Below are 13,960 nucleotides of genomic sequence, written 5' to 3'. Positions count from 1 at the left end.
CAGCTGCTCTGAGCAGCCGCTCTGCCTGCCCGTAGTCTGCTCACAGACAGCAGTAACTGACTGACTGTAGCCCACCCCTTTTTACACTGCAGCTCTGTCTACCACAAAATGGAAACCACAGTGTGACTGGAATTTGCTTGGAGGCACATTGAGATCCATGTAGCGAGGCAGTAAAACTACATTAAAACTGTTAATTCCACTGAGATTCCTTAGCGGCACATTATCTGGGCATATTACTGTACAATGTTTTTAACAGTTAAAATCAGCAGGTAAAATTTTTTTTAAAAAAGACTGGTCAATGGTTTGAAAAAAAAATTCTGCCCGACTTAAAAACAAATCTGTGGCGAGATGAATCCGCTGCTAATGATGCACTGTGGAGAAATCAAGCAAAACGTGTCAGAAGGCAGAGCTGAGTTTTCACAAATGACACAAGCTCATCTCGAAGAATAACAAACACCGCGGGCTGTGCTGTGAAAAATGTTATAAGAAGAATGGAGCCGCAACAGACTAAAGGGAATCCACATTAGTGCTAGAGGAGAATCCCAATTAAACTCGAGGATGCACCCTTTATCTGGAGCATGTACCAAAGTCTGTACCCGGCTCACCAGTTGGATTCAATAATGCGGTTAAAAAGAAAAAGAAAAAAAAAGCCTATACGAAGAGAAGAATTTCACAGCAAAAATAAAACTCTGAACAGAGGAAGAGAAACTCCAAAAAGAGTCTTCCGGAGTTGGTACTCATTATACACTTATCATTGTGTAGGTCTAAACAATGCTTGGTAAGTTTTTTTTATTGCACTTTCAAAACGTCATGAGTTACTTCAGCTTTGTTCTTGCAGACGAAGCTCCACCTCACTGCAGCATTTCTGGAAAACATGTGCACATCCTATGTGTGTGTGTGTGTTTTTAAAGTGACTAATTATAGCAGTTATTTGTATTTAGTGATGATTTTTAACAGGTTTGTGCATTCTAATATTATTTACCCCCAAATGGTTTTAATTTTAAAGTAGGAGGCATTTCACAGAGAGGCCGTTTTTGGCAGTTCTTGGCTGTAAAGCTGTGTCAGTGCTGGTCCATGCCAGCCCCACCCCATTAAGGCCGAATCCTGCACATCATGTGTTTCCACTTTACTGATAGGGTGGAAATGACCTCAACGCAGTAAAAGATGACAGGGGTGCTAGCGCTGTTCACCAGATGTGAGCAAAAAAAAAGAGAGAAAAAAGAGGGGGAGGAGGAGGACGACGAAGGGGAGAGAAAACCATTCGCCTGAAGAATTTACTGCAAACCCCTGAAGAGCCCTGTGATTGAGGGTTCAAGTCAAGCTCCAGAGGTTCCTGGTGTATCTCAGAGGCACTCAGGGAGCACATACCCTCCAAGCTTAGCCAGATATAGAACTGCACGCACATACACACAGAGAAACATACACGTACGTATCCAAAAAACCAAACTGTCATTCCACTGCACCTGCTTGCAACACAAAAGCCACTTCCTCCCACTGTGTCCGGCCAAGGCCCTTTATCCCAGCAGCCTGCACCACAACACAGGCAGAGAAATTAGGGAGTTGCATTGATGACAGGGCGGCTAATCTCTTTGGAGGGACTCATTATATCGGCAGCCTGTACAGTTCAGCAGCTGAAAGGAGTGAATTAAATATGGACATTCAGAGATGGGCGTCTTTGTGAAGATGAGTGCTCCAACAACGCCCTGCTACCCCTGGAATAATTCATACATTCCATATGGGACAGATGCCTCGACCAGACTGTTATCTCTGCTTTCAGCCGACTGGTACGAGGTCACAAGTGAACCGATTTTCTTCCAAATAGATTTGTTTTATTGTCTTATTTTTAGTTCAAAACTGTCTTCCTATGTTTTTTTCTCACTCTTGTCTCAAGCAAAGAGTCTCATCAGCTCACGAGAGGTGGCATGACCTTGCACTTAAACACATACTCCTGTGCTGCAGATTAAGGCTGTTGACGGCAAAAGGAGAGGTGATTAGTTTTGATGGTAATCTTTAAAGCAGCTTGATGTTTTTTAACATGATGTATGCACTAGCGCTTCCCTTGACATCGGCTATACACAGCTTAAGACACTTTTGGGCTTATAATAGTCCCTTCATTATAGGATAAAGGGTGGGCCTGCTCTATTTCAGTCCATGGCTGCCTGTGTCTGAGCTCGTCGACTGGCTGGAAATAAAGCCAGACGCTTGTCAATGCTACGAGCACAAGGGAGGGAGTCTGCCCTGCCTAGACAGCCGGCACAGCAAGTGCAGCGCAGGGACAATCTTGAAACTATCAGACACCTGCAAAAAGGTGGGGGGTGTGGGGAGGTAACCTCAGCGTGTGAGCAACCGTGGCCTATCTTTACGCCTGTCTTTTTAAATATAGCCACTGGTGTGCTGAAAATAAAGAAAGAACAGACAGCGAGAACCTAGTGGGGCAGGTGGCCAGCTCATGAGATGGATGCATTTGCAAAGTTACAGTACATTCTGCTTTTGAATGAGGTAATAAACAAGACCGGCAAGGTCAAAGAGGGAAAAGGTCCACCTGACCAAATGATACTGTGGCAAAGAGTGGCCATGACGGGTCCTGGGGTGAGTTTAATACTGAATAAATAACGTTTCTCTACCCCCCCCCCCATCACTGCAATAGAGTCTGCTAGGACAGCTGTGCTGAATTCATTTGATACGGGTGCCTGCTGACAATGCTGCATTGCTTCGTCTCTGCAAGACAACATGTTGAGCTGGCCTGAAGAGCTTACGGGGACTTGCACAAAATGATTGAGCTTCTACGACCCAAAAGCTGTAACCAACTAAGAAAGTAAAAGTAAGCGAAATAAAACTCCTAAGAGCCGCATGGTACATGCATCTACTCAGGAAGAAGACACAGTGCTCTTTTACCAGCAGATACACAACATGATAGAGATCTTTCATAGCACACAGCCCATCAGGAGAGAGACAAAAATGTAGAGCCCACTCATTTGTTCATTTAGCAGGCTCTTGAAAGCCTAGAGGATGGTTATGAGGTCATCCTGACAAAGTAGCACTCACTCCCTATCTATCTATCTATCTATCTATCTATCTATCTATCTATCTATCTATCCATCCATCCATCTGAGTGAGACCAGCAGCTTTTGTACCAAAGGAACAGCACAGTGATACATGTGTGGCATACTGTATGTAGGCCAGTCTGAATACAGACCGATACAGCATGTGCTCACTACAGTGGAGGTGGAGATCTAAGTATAATGCAGTGTGAGGGGGAGTGCAGTAGGAGAACTCAGTGTAGGAGAGCCTGTGTCTGTGTCTTTGTGAGTACGTGCGTGTGAATGCATGTGTGTGTGTCCTACAGGGTTGAGGAGGTGTCAAACTGAGGAGGTGAGTGATGGTGGCGAGGCAGAGGAGAGAGAAAGAGGTGGTGTCAGTCGAGGAGGTCTCAGTGATGGAGGGGGGGAGGTTTACTCCGTGCTGACCTGTGGGAGAAGTGAATGTTATGCGAAGTGGAGGAGGAGGAGATGGAGGAAGGAAAGCATGAGGGCAGCAGGAGGAGGAGGAGGAGAGAGTTGTCCAGTCACAGTGTGGAGGTCACAATGAAAGAGGATGGGCAGTGAATGGAGACGCGTTAGGTCTCTGTACTGTAAGAGGTGTGTGTGTGTGTGCGCGCGTGTGTTTGCGTGAGTGTGCGTTTTGGCGTGCTACTTTTGAGCCCACCAGCCAGAGAGCATGAAGTTCTTATTTAGCACAGGAAGAGCAGCTCTGCTTAGCAACCACAGGCGCCCTCCAATCACAAGCATACGGCGCAGACTCTGACTGAGGACGAGTCCTTCCTGGCAGTGTGTGGAGTCTGACAGAGGCCTCTAAATGTTGTTCTCCACACCTGCCCACATGCAGAAACATATACAAAACAGATCCAGAGCCTTTTTCCCCTCCCGCCAGAACTGAACACGAAGCTTTTATGTCACAAAAAAAGACAAAAGTGCATTCGCGCCCGTCTGAGTTGCCTTGGCTACACCGTCTTCTGAACTTTGCAGAGAACTCAAAGTTAATCTAAACCATCCTAATCCGAAAATAAATTATGTATATCCCAAAGAGCAAGGTAGTCGTCCAAATCCCTAAAACATTTATTCTTCTTTTTGCCGCAGCCACGGCACTGTGCATCACCTCAGCACTGCCCCAGTTATGACTGAACCGACAGCAGCCCCCCGATTGTGATCTGCTAGCCACCAAAACAGGAGGCACAAACAAGATTTGGACCAAATGCTGTCTGAACACTGAGCAGTCTGTTTGGTTTAGCTGCGTGAGCTAATCCTCCTGATAGCTTTGAAGGTGTTTGGTGGGCGGATTGTAGGCGAGAGCAGCATGCCGATTTGTCATATGGCACCAGCAGGGCCTACTTCTGCTCTGGCTGGAGCTCCATTAGCACATCTCCAATGTGGTCTAACAGTTCTGTAGCTTAGATCTGCAAGTCATTATAGAGAGACGAGAAGAAATTTAAAGGGATAAATATTTTCGTGCCTTTTTTATGTCTTTTGACCTCTAATGTCTCACCAGGCGAGCACTTAATTTTATATGTGCAGTTACGCTGTTGGTTGCTCTATGTAATGTGCTCTCTGCAGTATATCTAATTCATGCTCTAATTACGAAATTCCACTGGGACAGGCTATAAATTGAGAGGATACTTTGAGTGGGGAGAAGAAGAAGAAGAAGAAGAAGAAAGTCCACAGCGGAGCCTTTGCACGTTCTGCAAATGCCATCCAGAGAAAACGATGGTTTTGATGTGCACTATGGTCTCGGCATTCCAGTAGTTATGTAGGATTATAAGAGCCTAAACCCCCTTGACTGCAGCAGCTTACTAGCTCAGCCAGCAGCAGATGCAGACTCCAGGATTTCCTGTCTCTGCACCAGATGGGCCTGACTCTTAATCACAGAGCTGGAAATCAGGAGGTGATCGAGGAGGAATTGATGATGATTGTGGAATAACACTAACTCAATACAGGCATCTGTTCTGCCACTAACGGACCAACTGACTGACTGACTGGCTTGTTGACTGCAGTCACAGCCAGTGCTCATCTCCTCCCTCATCTCATCATCACTGATCAACACTAATCATCTTCCTCCCTCACTCCATGAGTTATACAAGAAGTCTTTCACACATTAGCACTGCACTGTGTCATCGAGGTTCAGAGCAGAAACGAGCTAAACCCCGTCCACGCAAAATGATCAGAAAAAGAAACGGGCACTCTTATATGTCTGAAATCCCCGAAATTATTTCTTGTTTAGTTTTAGGGTTTTTGAATAATTGAATTACCTCGATAAGTTGCATGAATGTATTTTATTTATCCATTTTCTACTCCAATTCTTGCGATTTCACTTTGTAAGAAGCCATTATGCGCCTAAACACAGCAGCGAATGCAAGAAACAAAACACATAAAGAACCTCATTTAAAGTAGGTATTAGTAGTAATATAATATGGACTGAGGTTAATACTATATTATACCTTTAACCAAGGCGCTGGCTTTGTGCTTGTCCCACAGCTCCTAATACTTTAATTTAAATGCAGAGAATGAATTTGCTTTTACTTGCAGACACTTGAAGTAGTTTGAACACAATGATGTTAAAACCACTGCTGGCATTAATAACTTATAACATATTTTATGCTATTTTATTTATTTATTGCTTCTTTTGTTTGTTTGTTTGTTTGTGGTTATTTTTACAGGAGAAATCAGTCAAAAGTGTTATGTTATGTGTTTTTTTAAGCTTTTCAACAAATGGACTGTTGAAAATACAAAAAAATAACCTTTTTAACTTTAATAATCATTTTAATTGTTGTATATATTTGTATAGACAGAGAAAATTATGTCAGATCTATTTGTAGTCATAAAATAATCTATTAATTGCTTCCAATTTAATTTTCTTAAAATAACCCATAAGGCCAAATTCAAAAGACCATAAAATCATTACATGATAATATCAAAAAAGCAATATGATTCAACTGAAAGTCTATTAATGATAACACTGAATTATTGCCCAGTGTTATCTCTATCAGACATGCAGACACCACCAAAGGCTCCACTCTGTCTTTGAGCACATAACTAGGAAACCGGTGACACAGCAAACTCACAAGCGTGGATTTCCCACCCTCGGAAAGGCTGGAGGTTACGGACCTATCCACACAGCGGCTAAAGAAACAGCACGGTAACAAAGAGAAACTGCTGCACTTCACAGCCTCTGAAAGCCTGGCTCCCAAACAAAGGAGGCGGCAGGTCTTTAGCGCACATTACCCATGACAGAACCCCAGCTGACACTCTTTAAACATGGGGTCATCGCCGCTAGAATGGAGGCCACAACCCCTGGGAGCGCCTGACACCCCTTTTGCCTTGACACACTGTCCCCGCTTTGGCCAAAACACTCTGGCCAGCACAGGAGTGTTGTCTACTGCAGAGGGAGGAGGGAGGGTGGAGCGAGTTTACGTGGGTGTCAGGACTCAGGCGACTGCACTCAAAAGAATGATGTGTCCAACTGAAACTGCAGTTTTTGATGCGCCGGGAGATTGAGAAACATGCTACCAAACCTGAATTCAATGCGATTTGCTCAGTGTTTACAGCACGATGGTGATACGGGTGGGTTGGGTCTTTAATGAGTGGGTCAGACAGGCCCACCAAGGACCAAAGAGTTATACCACGTCAGGATCCAGGGCTTTACAGAGGTCAGCAGACAGATGGGAATGGAAATGAGCTGGCCGTGAGCTCATTTTAATCTGGCTCGCACAGCTGATCCAGTCATTACACTCGCCTGTTTACATGCAAACACACTTTTATACCCGCTTTACATAAAGACACCTACACACAAGTGCAGATAAAGGCATGGTTACCGGGTGATGAAAGCAGTCAAGAGATTTTTTTTTCATTTATTCATTCACTTATAAAAACAGCTCATGATCAAAACATGCAACCCTTCAGCCTTGGGCACACACTCTGGTTTACTCCAGGTTTGAGACTAATTGCATTGAGCCAGGAGAACAATGGGTTGAGAAATGGAATAAATTGGCCTCACTTGGGTGGTTTTAATATCCATTCCATTAAGGAGGGTCGACACAGTTCTCCAGAGTCTACTTTTACTCTCCACTCATTCAAATGATTGATTGCATTGGGCGTACTGCTTAGAGCTTTTTTTGTTTTTTTTTTAAATTTAAATACAATATTCAAAAAGTTTTTCCCCCTCCAGTTGAAATCCTCTTTCTTGAAGATTTCCATGCTAATCAGAAAAGTTCATATTTAAATTATTACATGCAAAGTTCAGAGCAATGAAGAAAGCAATTTGTGTCTATTCCCATAAAATTTACAGAGTAATAAATATTATTATTCGTCTGAAAATTGACCTAATGGTTCCAATACGGTGACGTTTCATTGGAAATTGAGCCGCGGCTGAGAAAAAATGTTTTTGTCTGCCAGGTGAATATCCCTCCGTCTTTTATCAGAAAGCCATCTGGCCAGTGAACTGGACACAAGGGCATGAGATTGGATGGTGTAAAAAGAATGGGGGTAGGCTGGGTCAGTGTCTTTGGAGCGAGGTCACAGGTCAAGGCCCTTTGACAACACATATCAAGGCCGGGCTCACACACCCTGCATCTTCTGAATGAGAGAGTCTGCGGCGTGCTCTCTCCAATCTGCCCTCATCTGCACATTATAGGGCTAAATGACCAAATGCTGCATTTGATGCAAAACAGACACAATGACTGGCCTGGCCAATCCGGCTTCTGCTGTTTTGTGGGCAGAATACTTTTTTTTCCCTTTCCCCATTTAGAATATGACTGGGAATACTTGCATGTACACGCACATGTTATCAATAAAAACTAGAATTTTAAATAAATAAATACATTTTAGTCGGTCCAGTAAACTGAGTACCTTCCCCTGGCGGTGTCTGCAACAACCACCATGTTCAGTGCATGAGGTGGGAGTCTAGACAGATGTTACAGGCAGAGGAGCTAACCTTCGGGGCTGCCTCTTATTAATAAAACACCCTGACATCAGAGGGAGGCTGAGACAGACCGATAACATTGTGTTTTTATTTTATGGGTAAGCTGAGCCAAACACAGTCTGTGAGCCTCAGTCCAGCCTTTCAGCAGCTTGGCCTGTCAGGCTGATGTATAGGAGAGCGCTGGTGTGCAGCTCCCTGAGGACGGGGCCTGTCTGCTAACTGGGACACAACTGACAGTGAACCACAGCAAACAAACAAACACTGCCCCCTTCGTCCCTTTCAATCCATGATGAGCAGGCCCTCTGTATCTCTCGCACACTCTCTGAAACACTGACAGTGCAGGAATCAACATTTTGTGGAAATATATAACTCACAGGTCATGCGTCAAGACCTGCTGAAACATCACAGGTGCAAGACTTAAATACCACAGACAGATATTTCTCGACTGCGGAGAGATTTCGTCAAGAGGCCATCCAATTCGTGGAAAGGTGACATAAATCAGCAGCGAAGAGCCTCAACACAACCTCCTCATTTCATGTTTCTATAAACCAGCGTCTATTCCCATTAAAGCAAGTACTGAGGTTTCCCTGTGAGACATCTCCTGGCTCCTGCTCAGACTGGAGCAGCGCCATGGTGATGCATACAGAGATGTCCACTCATTAGCAGAGTCCCACACAACAGCTGCTCTGTGACGAAGGAACAGCCACCTCGTCTCCTGGCCCTTTGTCCATACTAAACATCTCTGACCCACGCAAGGAGCCACAATGGGACACTCACACATAGACAAACATGCGCGCACACTTTTCAGATTTCTTATCCTTGTCCTGATGAGCACAAACCTCTTCTCACTCTTTCACACACACATTTCCATATTCAAGACCTCCTTAAACTCTTATCCCCCCCTTCTCCACCTCATGGCACCATAATGCACGACCTGCCCCCTCGCTTCTCTCTCACACACTAATAAAATATATCAGGGAGACTCAATTTATCATAATGCAGCTGCCCTTGGGTAACCCTGGGGGTTGGGTGGATGAGTTTTAGGTGATGGGATGTATGCTCGGGAGCATTAAGCTGATTGTTAGTCTCACTTTTTTCCACACACAGAAGAAGTGAGTGAACCTCTAAATGAGATGGGACAGGTACAGAAAGGTGTGATGTGACATTTGATCAGCATTTTTACCCTGTTGGGGCATTTGATAAGGCTGGTAACACTTGTGAAAGATACAATCAATCAGTTAATCAAAGGAAACTTGGCAGGCCTGAGAAGAAGGAAGTCTTCTCAGATTAATGTCAATCAGCGCAGATGATGTAGTTCAGATATCAACAGATACAAACAAACAATTCACTGCAAAATTCCTCAAACACAAAAAGCCATCGTTGTAAAATAAAATAAAAAAGGGGGAAAACACACAGACTTACTCTGCAAGATTTACTGGACCGTTTTCCCGTGAGATCAAATTTTCCTTTTAACTCTTTGAGCAGCTTCTCCAGGTGACTCTTCTCCTCTTTCCCGGTGTAGTCCGGATCTAAGAGCACATAAGCCCGCCAGTTGGCCGAATCAAAGCCCCAGTGGACTGTCCGGTTCTCTAGTCTCTTGTGACTGTGGACAACAAACTTGTGAGGTGGGTACATGAGTCTGCAGTCCATGCACTGGATGCAGGCGGCACCCGGAGAGGTGTACAGTTCCGGGACAAACAGGCCTTTACAACGACCAAAACATTCGTGATACACTTTGAAGCTTTTCTCGGTTCGCTCCAACTCCAGAGAGCCCGACTCCTTGTTGCAGTGAGGAGGGTAAGTACCGCCGTAGATGAGCGCGTTGCAAAGCCGTTCAGCATCCGTCTGAGTGATAAGCCCACAGGACGGTGCCGAGAAGGGCAAGATACCCACCACTTTGAGGATCTCTAGCTGGTCCGCCGTGCACCTGGAGCAATAGATGTGGAGATCGTCGCAGACCGAGTTGATCTGCTGGAGGGAGAAATCTCTGAGAACGCTGTTGAGAATCTGCGGTAGGCACAGTCGTTTCTCACCACCGACGACGAAGCAGGAGATAGGTTCCCGCTCCAGCACCGTCTCGCACCTCTCGGTGGAGCGGTCGGACGGGATGAAAAGTGGACCGGACATCACTGGAGGTGTCTGAGCCGGCAGGGTGAGCATCATCTCGACGGATTTGCCATCTTTCCCGAAGAGTGAGTCCTGGTGCCATCGAGCGGAGAACGCCGCCGGTCCACCGAGGGAGCGCCTGGAACTCAGATTAAACTGCTGCAGAGTTTGCTGAAGTCCAGGATGGGGCTGGAAGCTCGTGCCCTCCATGTTGTCGGTTAGAGAAGAGAGTTCAAAACTCAAAATGCGAGCTGAAATCGACTTATCGGGTCGGGCGTCCTCAGCATCCGGCTACACGCTCAATAACGCGCACTTCCATGTCACCGGAGAAGCTTCCCAGCGCGTCCATTCAGAAAACTGAGAGCTGCTGAAATCATAGGGCAGTTCCTGTAAGCACACGCAATTAAAGTCGACAACTAGGCGACTCCGAAGTCGTATTATCCAACATACAATCACCGGGTACTATGTTTCTATGCTCCTGCGGTTTTACGCACTCCTAATGTGCGCCCGAAATATGCCTCGTCTGCTCAGTCTGGCGCACATTCAGTCTGCTGTCTCCCCACTCACTCAATGTGTGAGTCGCTCTCTCTCTCTCTCTCTCTCTCTCTCTCTCTCTCTCTCTCTCTCTCTCGCCCTCTCTGTTTGTTTGTGTCTGGTTCAGTCATTGAATCCCAGCCAGGAATGTGACTGACTCCCCGGGCTGGCTCTTCCCTCAGCCAGCTGTTCCTCCCTCTGCTCCAGGGCAGCTGCACATTTAAAAAAAAAAGAAAAAGAAAAAAAGAAGGAAAAAAATCTTTCTAAACCCAGGCGAGGGTGGAGCTCTGGAAAATGTAGTTGATACTGGGAAAGCAAACACAAACTTTACTTCAAATGCATACGCCTTGTAGGTCAGCACTGTTTCAGTCGCAGAAAGCGGTCAGCACAGATTTTAACACGATATGGAGGGATTTGTAAGTGAAAACAGTAAAAACATGCAATACTCGAATGCACGCATTAAGTAACTACTGACTTATGTACATGTTTGAAGTTGGCCGTGTTGTACTGTGAGTGCTTCTGTTGTGTTTCTTTTTACGATAATTTACATAGAAATATATTAGCCTAAAAAAATCTATAGTTTCTAAAATATGCACTTGTATACATTGCTGACCTGTAAATGCAAATGAGGCCTTCAATTAATTAAAATAAGTACACTTGAGTTTACTTATATTACGTTTTCTCCTGCATACAGGAAAGTATGTTTGCGCATACTTTAATTTCATTATGTGTTTATGTCTTTCTTACCTGTGCAGGACGCTTCTGTAATTGCAGAGTGCAAAGACCCATGAGACTGTTAATATTTAACTTCAAAACCTTAATTTAGTAGTGTTGTGATCATTATTTCGGTTATGTTGTGTTTAGACTTTGATACTTGCTGATGTGTAATGCAGTTTCCAGTGTTTGTGCAGCCAAGAATAGTGTTAAAGGTTTAGCTAACAACAGGCTACCATGATGGAAACTCGTGCACCATGAACCCCGGCAGGCGTGAAACGTCGTTGATCAACTCTTAATACAGCTAAACAAAGTAGAAAAGTCATTTTGCACCCTCATTAAAACACGAGGCAACAATTGTAAGTAAAATGCAACTGAAATATATGAAATCTAAATTTACCATTAAGGATAATGTGCTTGGTTTAAACCGAATTTATACCAATCAAGCCAATTTCAACTGAGTAGATTCCATTATATTTAACAATTTGCATTGTTCTAATGTAAAAAAAAAAATTACCTGGAAGATTTACATGTAATTGCACTACTTTACGTTTGTATTTGGGGGTGGGGGTGAGACGTAGAAACACTACAAAAAGTGAGATCTCACTTTGTAAATCGCCCTACATAGTGACATTTTCTGTTTTTATTTACAGTAAAATTTGTAAACATGACCATGTATGAAGTGTATTAGCTTAAAATTAGAGGTCTTTGCTTAAGCCCGGTTACCGTAATGCGACTTATCCCTCTTAAGTAAGCCCAACTGAGTGCGAGTTGAGGTTACTTAATTATTAGTCAACAAGCAAGACAAGCTATTAAGTTTTACAGTTTAATGGTGTAATAATTAAATAGACTATAACAGAAATTCTCATAGATAATTTCACAGTGTAGTTTTAGTTATTTTACATCAGCAACAAATCAATTTCCTCTTCCAGTTAAATTCAGAAGTTTTCAGAAAGACTAAATGAAAGACAGATATTAATTATGAATTAAATTTAGGGGTTAAAGTGTGGTTGTTCATGAGTTTGTGAACCCTTTGCAATTTCCAGGATTTCTGAGCTGATGAATCATCAAATAGGATCTGATATTCAAACAAAATCCGACTAAAATGAACATAAAACATGGTACTTTACATTTCTATTAAACACACAGTAATCAGGCATAGTGCAAACTGGAAAAAATAGTTGAACTGGCAGATTTGCCAAGTCGCAGATGCTCCTTTAGCACCAGCAACCTCCCATCAAATGATTGCTTTTGCTGGTTGTGAGACTTGGTCTGTGATGAAGAGAAATTTTGATCCCTCTAGAGAGGATCAAACTTTGCCTTTATTTATACATTCTGCAGGGAAATCCCTAAACCCACCAGTTCCAGTCTCATCATCTTAACTGGAACATTTGACTCCAAGCATATGGTGAAGTCATTAGCACAGAGGATCACTCTTACTTTTGCACTTTTTTTCAGTTTGAAGTCATAATCTCACTTAACAACTGTTTTCTCTGCTCTAAATGACAGATAGAAATGTGTATACTTTCTAAGCTACCAAGCCACCAGGACAAATGGAGAAAAATTAGCACAGTGGCTAACAATATGCTAACAGGTAAAAGAGTAGGGTTATGCTAACAGCTACGGTAGCAAGCAGCCTTAGCCCCAGAACAGTCTCTGTAAAATCATAACAGTCAAAGGTTTAATGTTTGGTTGTTGTTTTTTTGTTTTTGTTTTTTTTTAGTTGGCAGTAAAATTGCTATAACAGTTTAGCATTAATAAAACAAAGAAAAAGGAAAAAACTGTCTCATTAAACACTTAAGTGATGGTCTGATGTTGGTATTTTGCAGTTTTACATAAGAGATGGCAGTTCACATTGTTTATTACTGTTAGAGTCATGTGGTTTTGGACAGTGCAGTTTACATTTATATATATATATATATATATATATATATATATATATATATATATATATATATATATATATATATATACGTGTGTGTGTGTGTGTGTGTGTATACTGATTATATTCTATTAAAAAACAGTAATGAAGAAGTTCGTTCTTCTTTCCTGTTATTACCTAATAGATTATTATTAGTTAGATTGTAGTTTATTTTAGAAATGACCTTAGTGATATCAAGTTCACATTTTATGCCTTTATCAGTCATGAAATCACTTTATTCCTGACAAGTTACTAACCTTAGAATTCAAACAGCAGGTGATTCTGACATGGGTCATTGTGACACATTCATTTAACAGGAAATAATGAATAAGATAGAAATAAAAATCTGTAAAAATATAATGCACATTAGATGTATATTTTGCAAACATATGTTGAACATAGTCTTGAGAACAACTGTATGAGTGTGTGCATGTGTACGACAGTGGTGGGGGAGCTTACTGAAAGTTGAGCAGCCTGGTGGTTTGGCTGAAGAAGCTGCAGAATCCAGTTATTCTGTTGTGTATCCTGCGAGTCTCTTCCCAGAGGCCAGCAGGAAGTGTATGGTGGGGGTGGGAGTGGTCACGTGTGACTTTGTTTGCTCTGGTCAGGCAGCGCTCTTGCGCAACATCCTGGATGTGGGGAAGTGGAGTCCCAGTGATCTTTTCCAGTGTCCTCACCACTCTCTGCAGGGACTTCCAGTCTAAGGCACTGCAG

The 13,960-nt window shown here is 43.2% G+C and overlaps 1 protein-coding gene across 1 annotated transcript in view; it reads right to left on the bottom strand.

The window, feature by feature from the left end:
* The window catches only part of skib (SKI proto-oncogene b), a 29,480-nt gene extending 18,802 nt beyond the window's left edge, over positions 1-10,678 (bottom strand). The window contains exon 1 of the mRNA XM_085406854.1: positions 9,394-10,678. Within this exon, the coding sequence (XP_085262980.1) occupies positions 9,394-10,287 (894 nt within the window). The 5' untranslated portion in view covers positions 10,288-10,678. The remainder of the gene's footprint in view (positions 1-9,393) is intronic.
* Between the last annotated feature and the right edge of the window lie 3,282 nt (positions 10,679-13,960).

This window comes from Rhamphochromis longiceps, linkage group LG5 (assembly GCF_057381845.1).
Source record: "Rhamphochromis longiceps isolate RC_006_pf linkage group LG5, R_longiceps_female_GT1.1, whole genome shotgun sequence".
Classification (NCBI taxonomy): Eukaryota; Metazoa; Chordata; class Actinopteri; order Cichliformes; family Cichlidae; genus Rhamphochromis; species Rhamphochromis longiceps.
The sequence above is the reverse complement of the archived record's forward strand: the minus strand, read 5'-3'. Positions and strand labels throughout refer to the sequence as shown.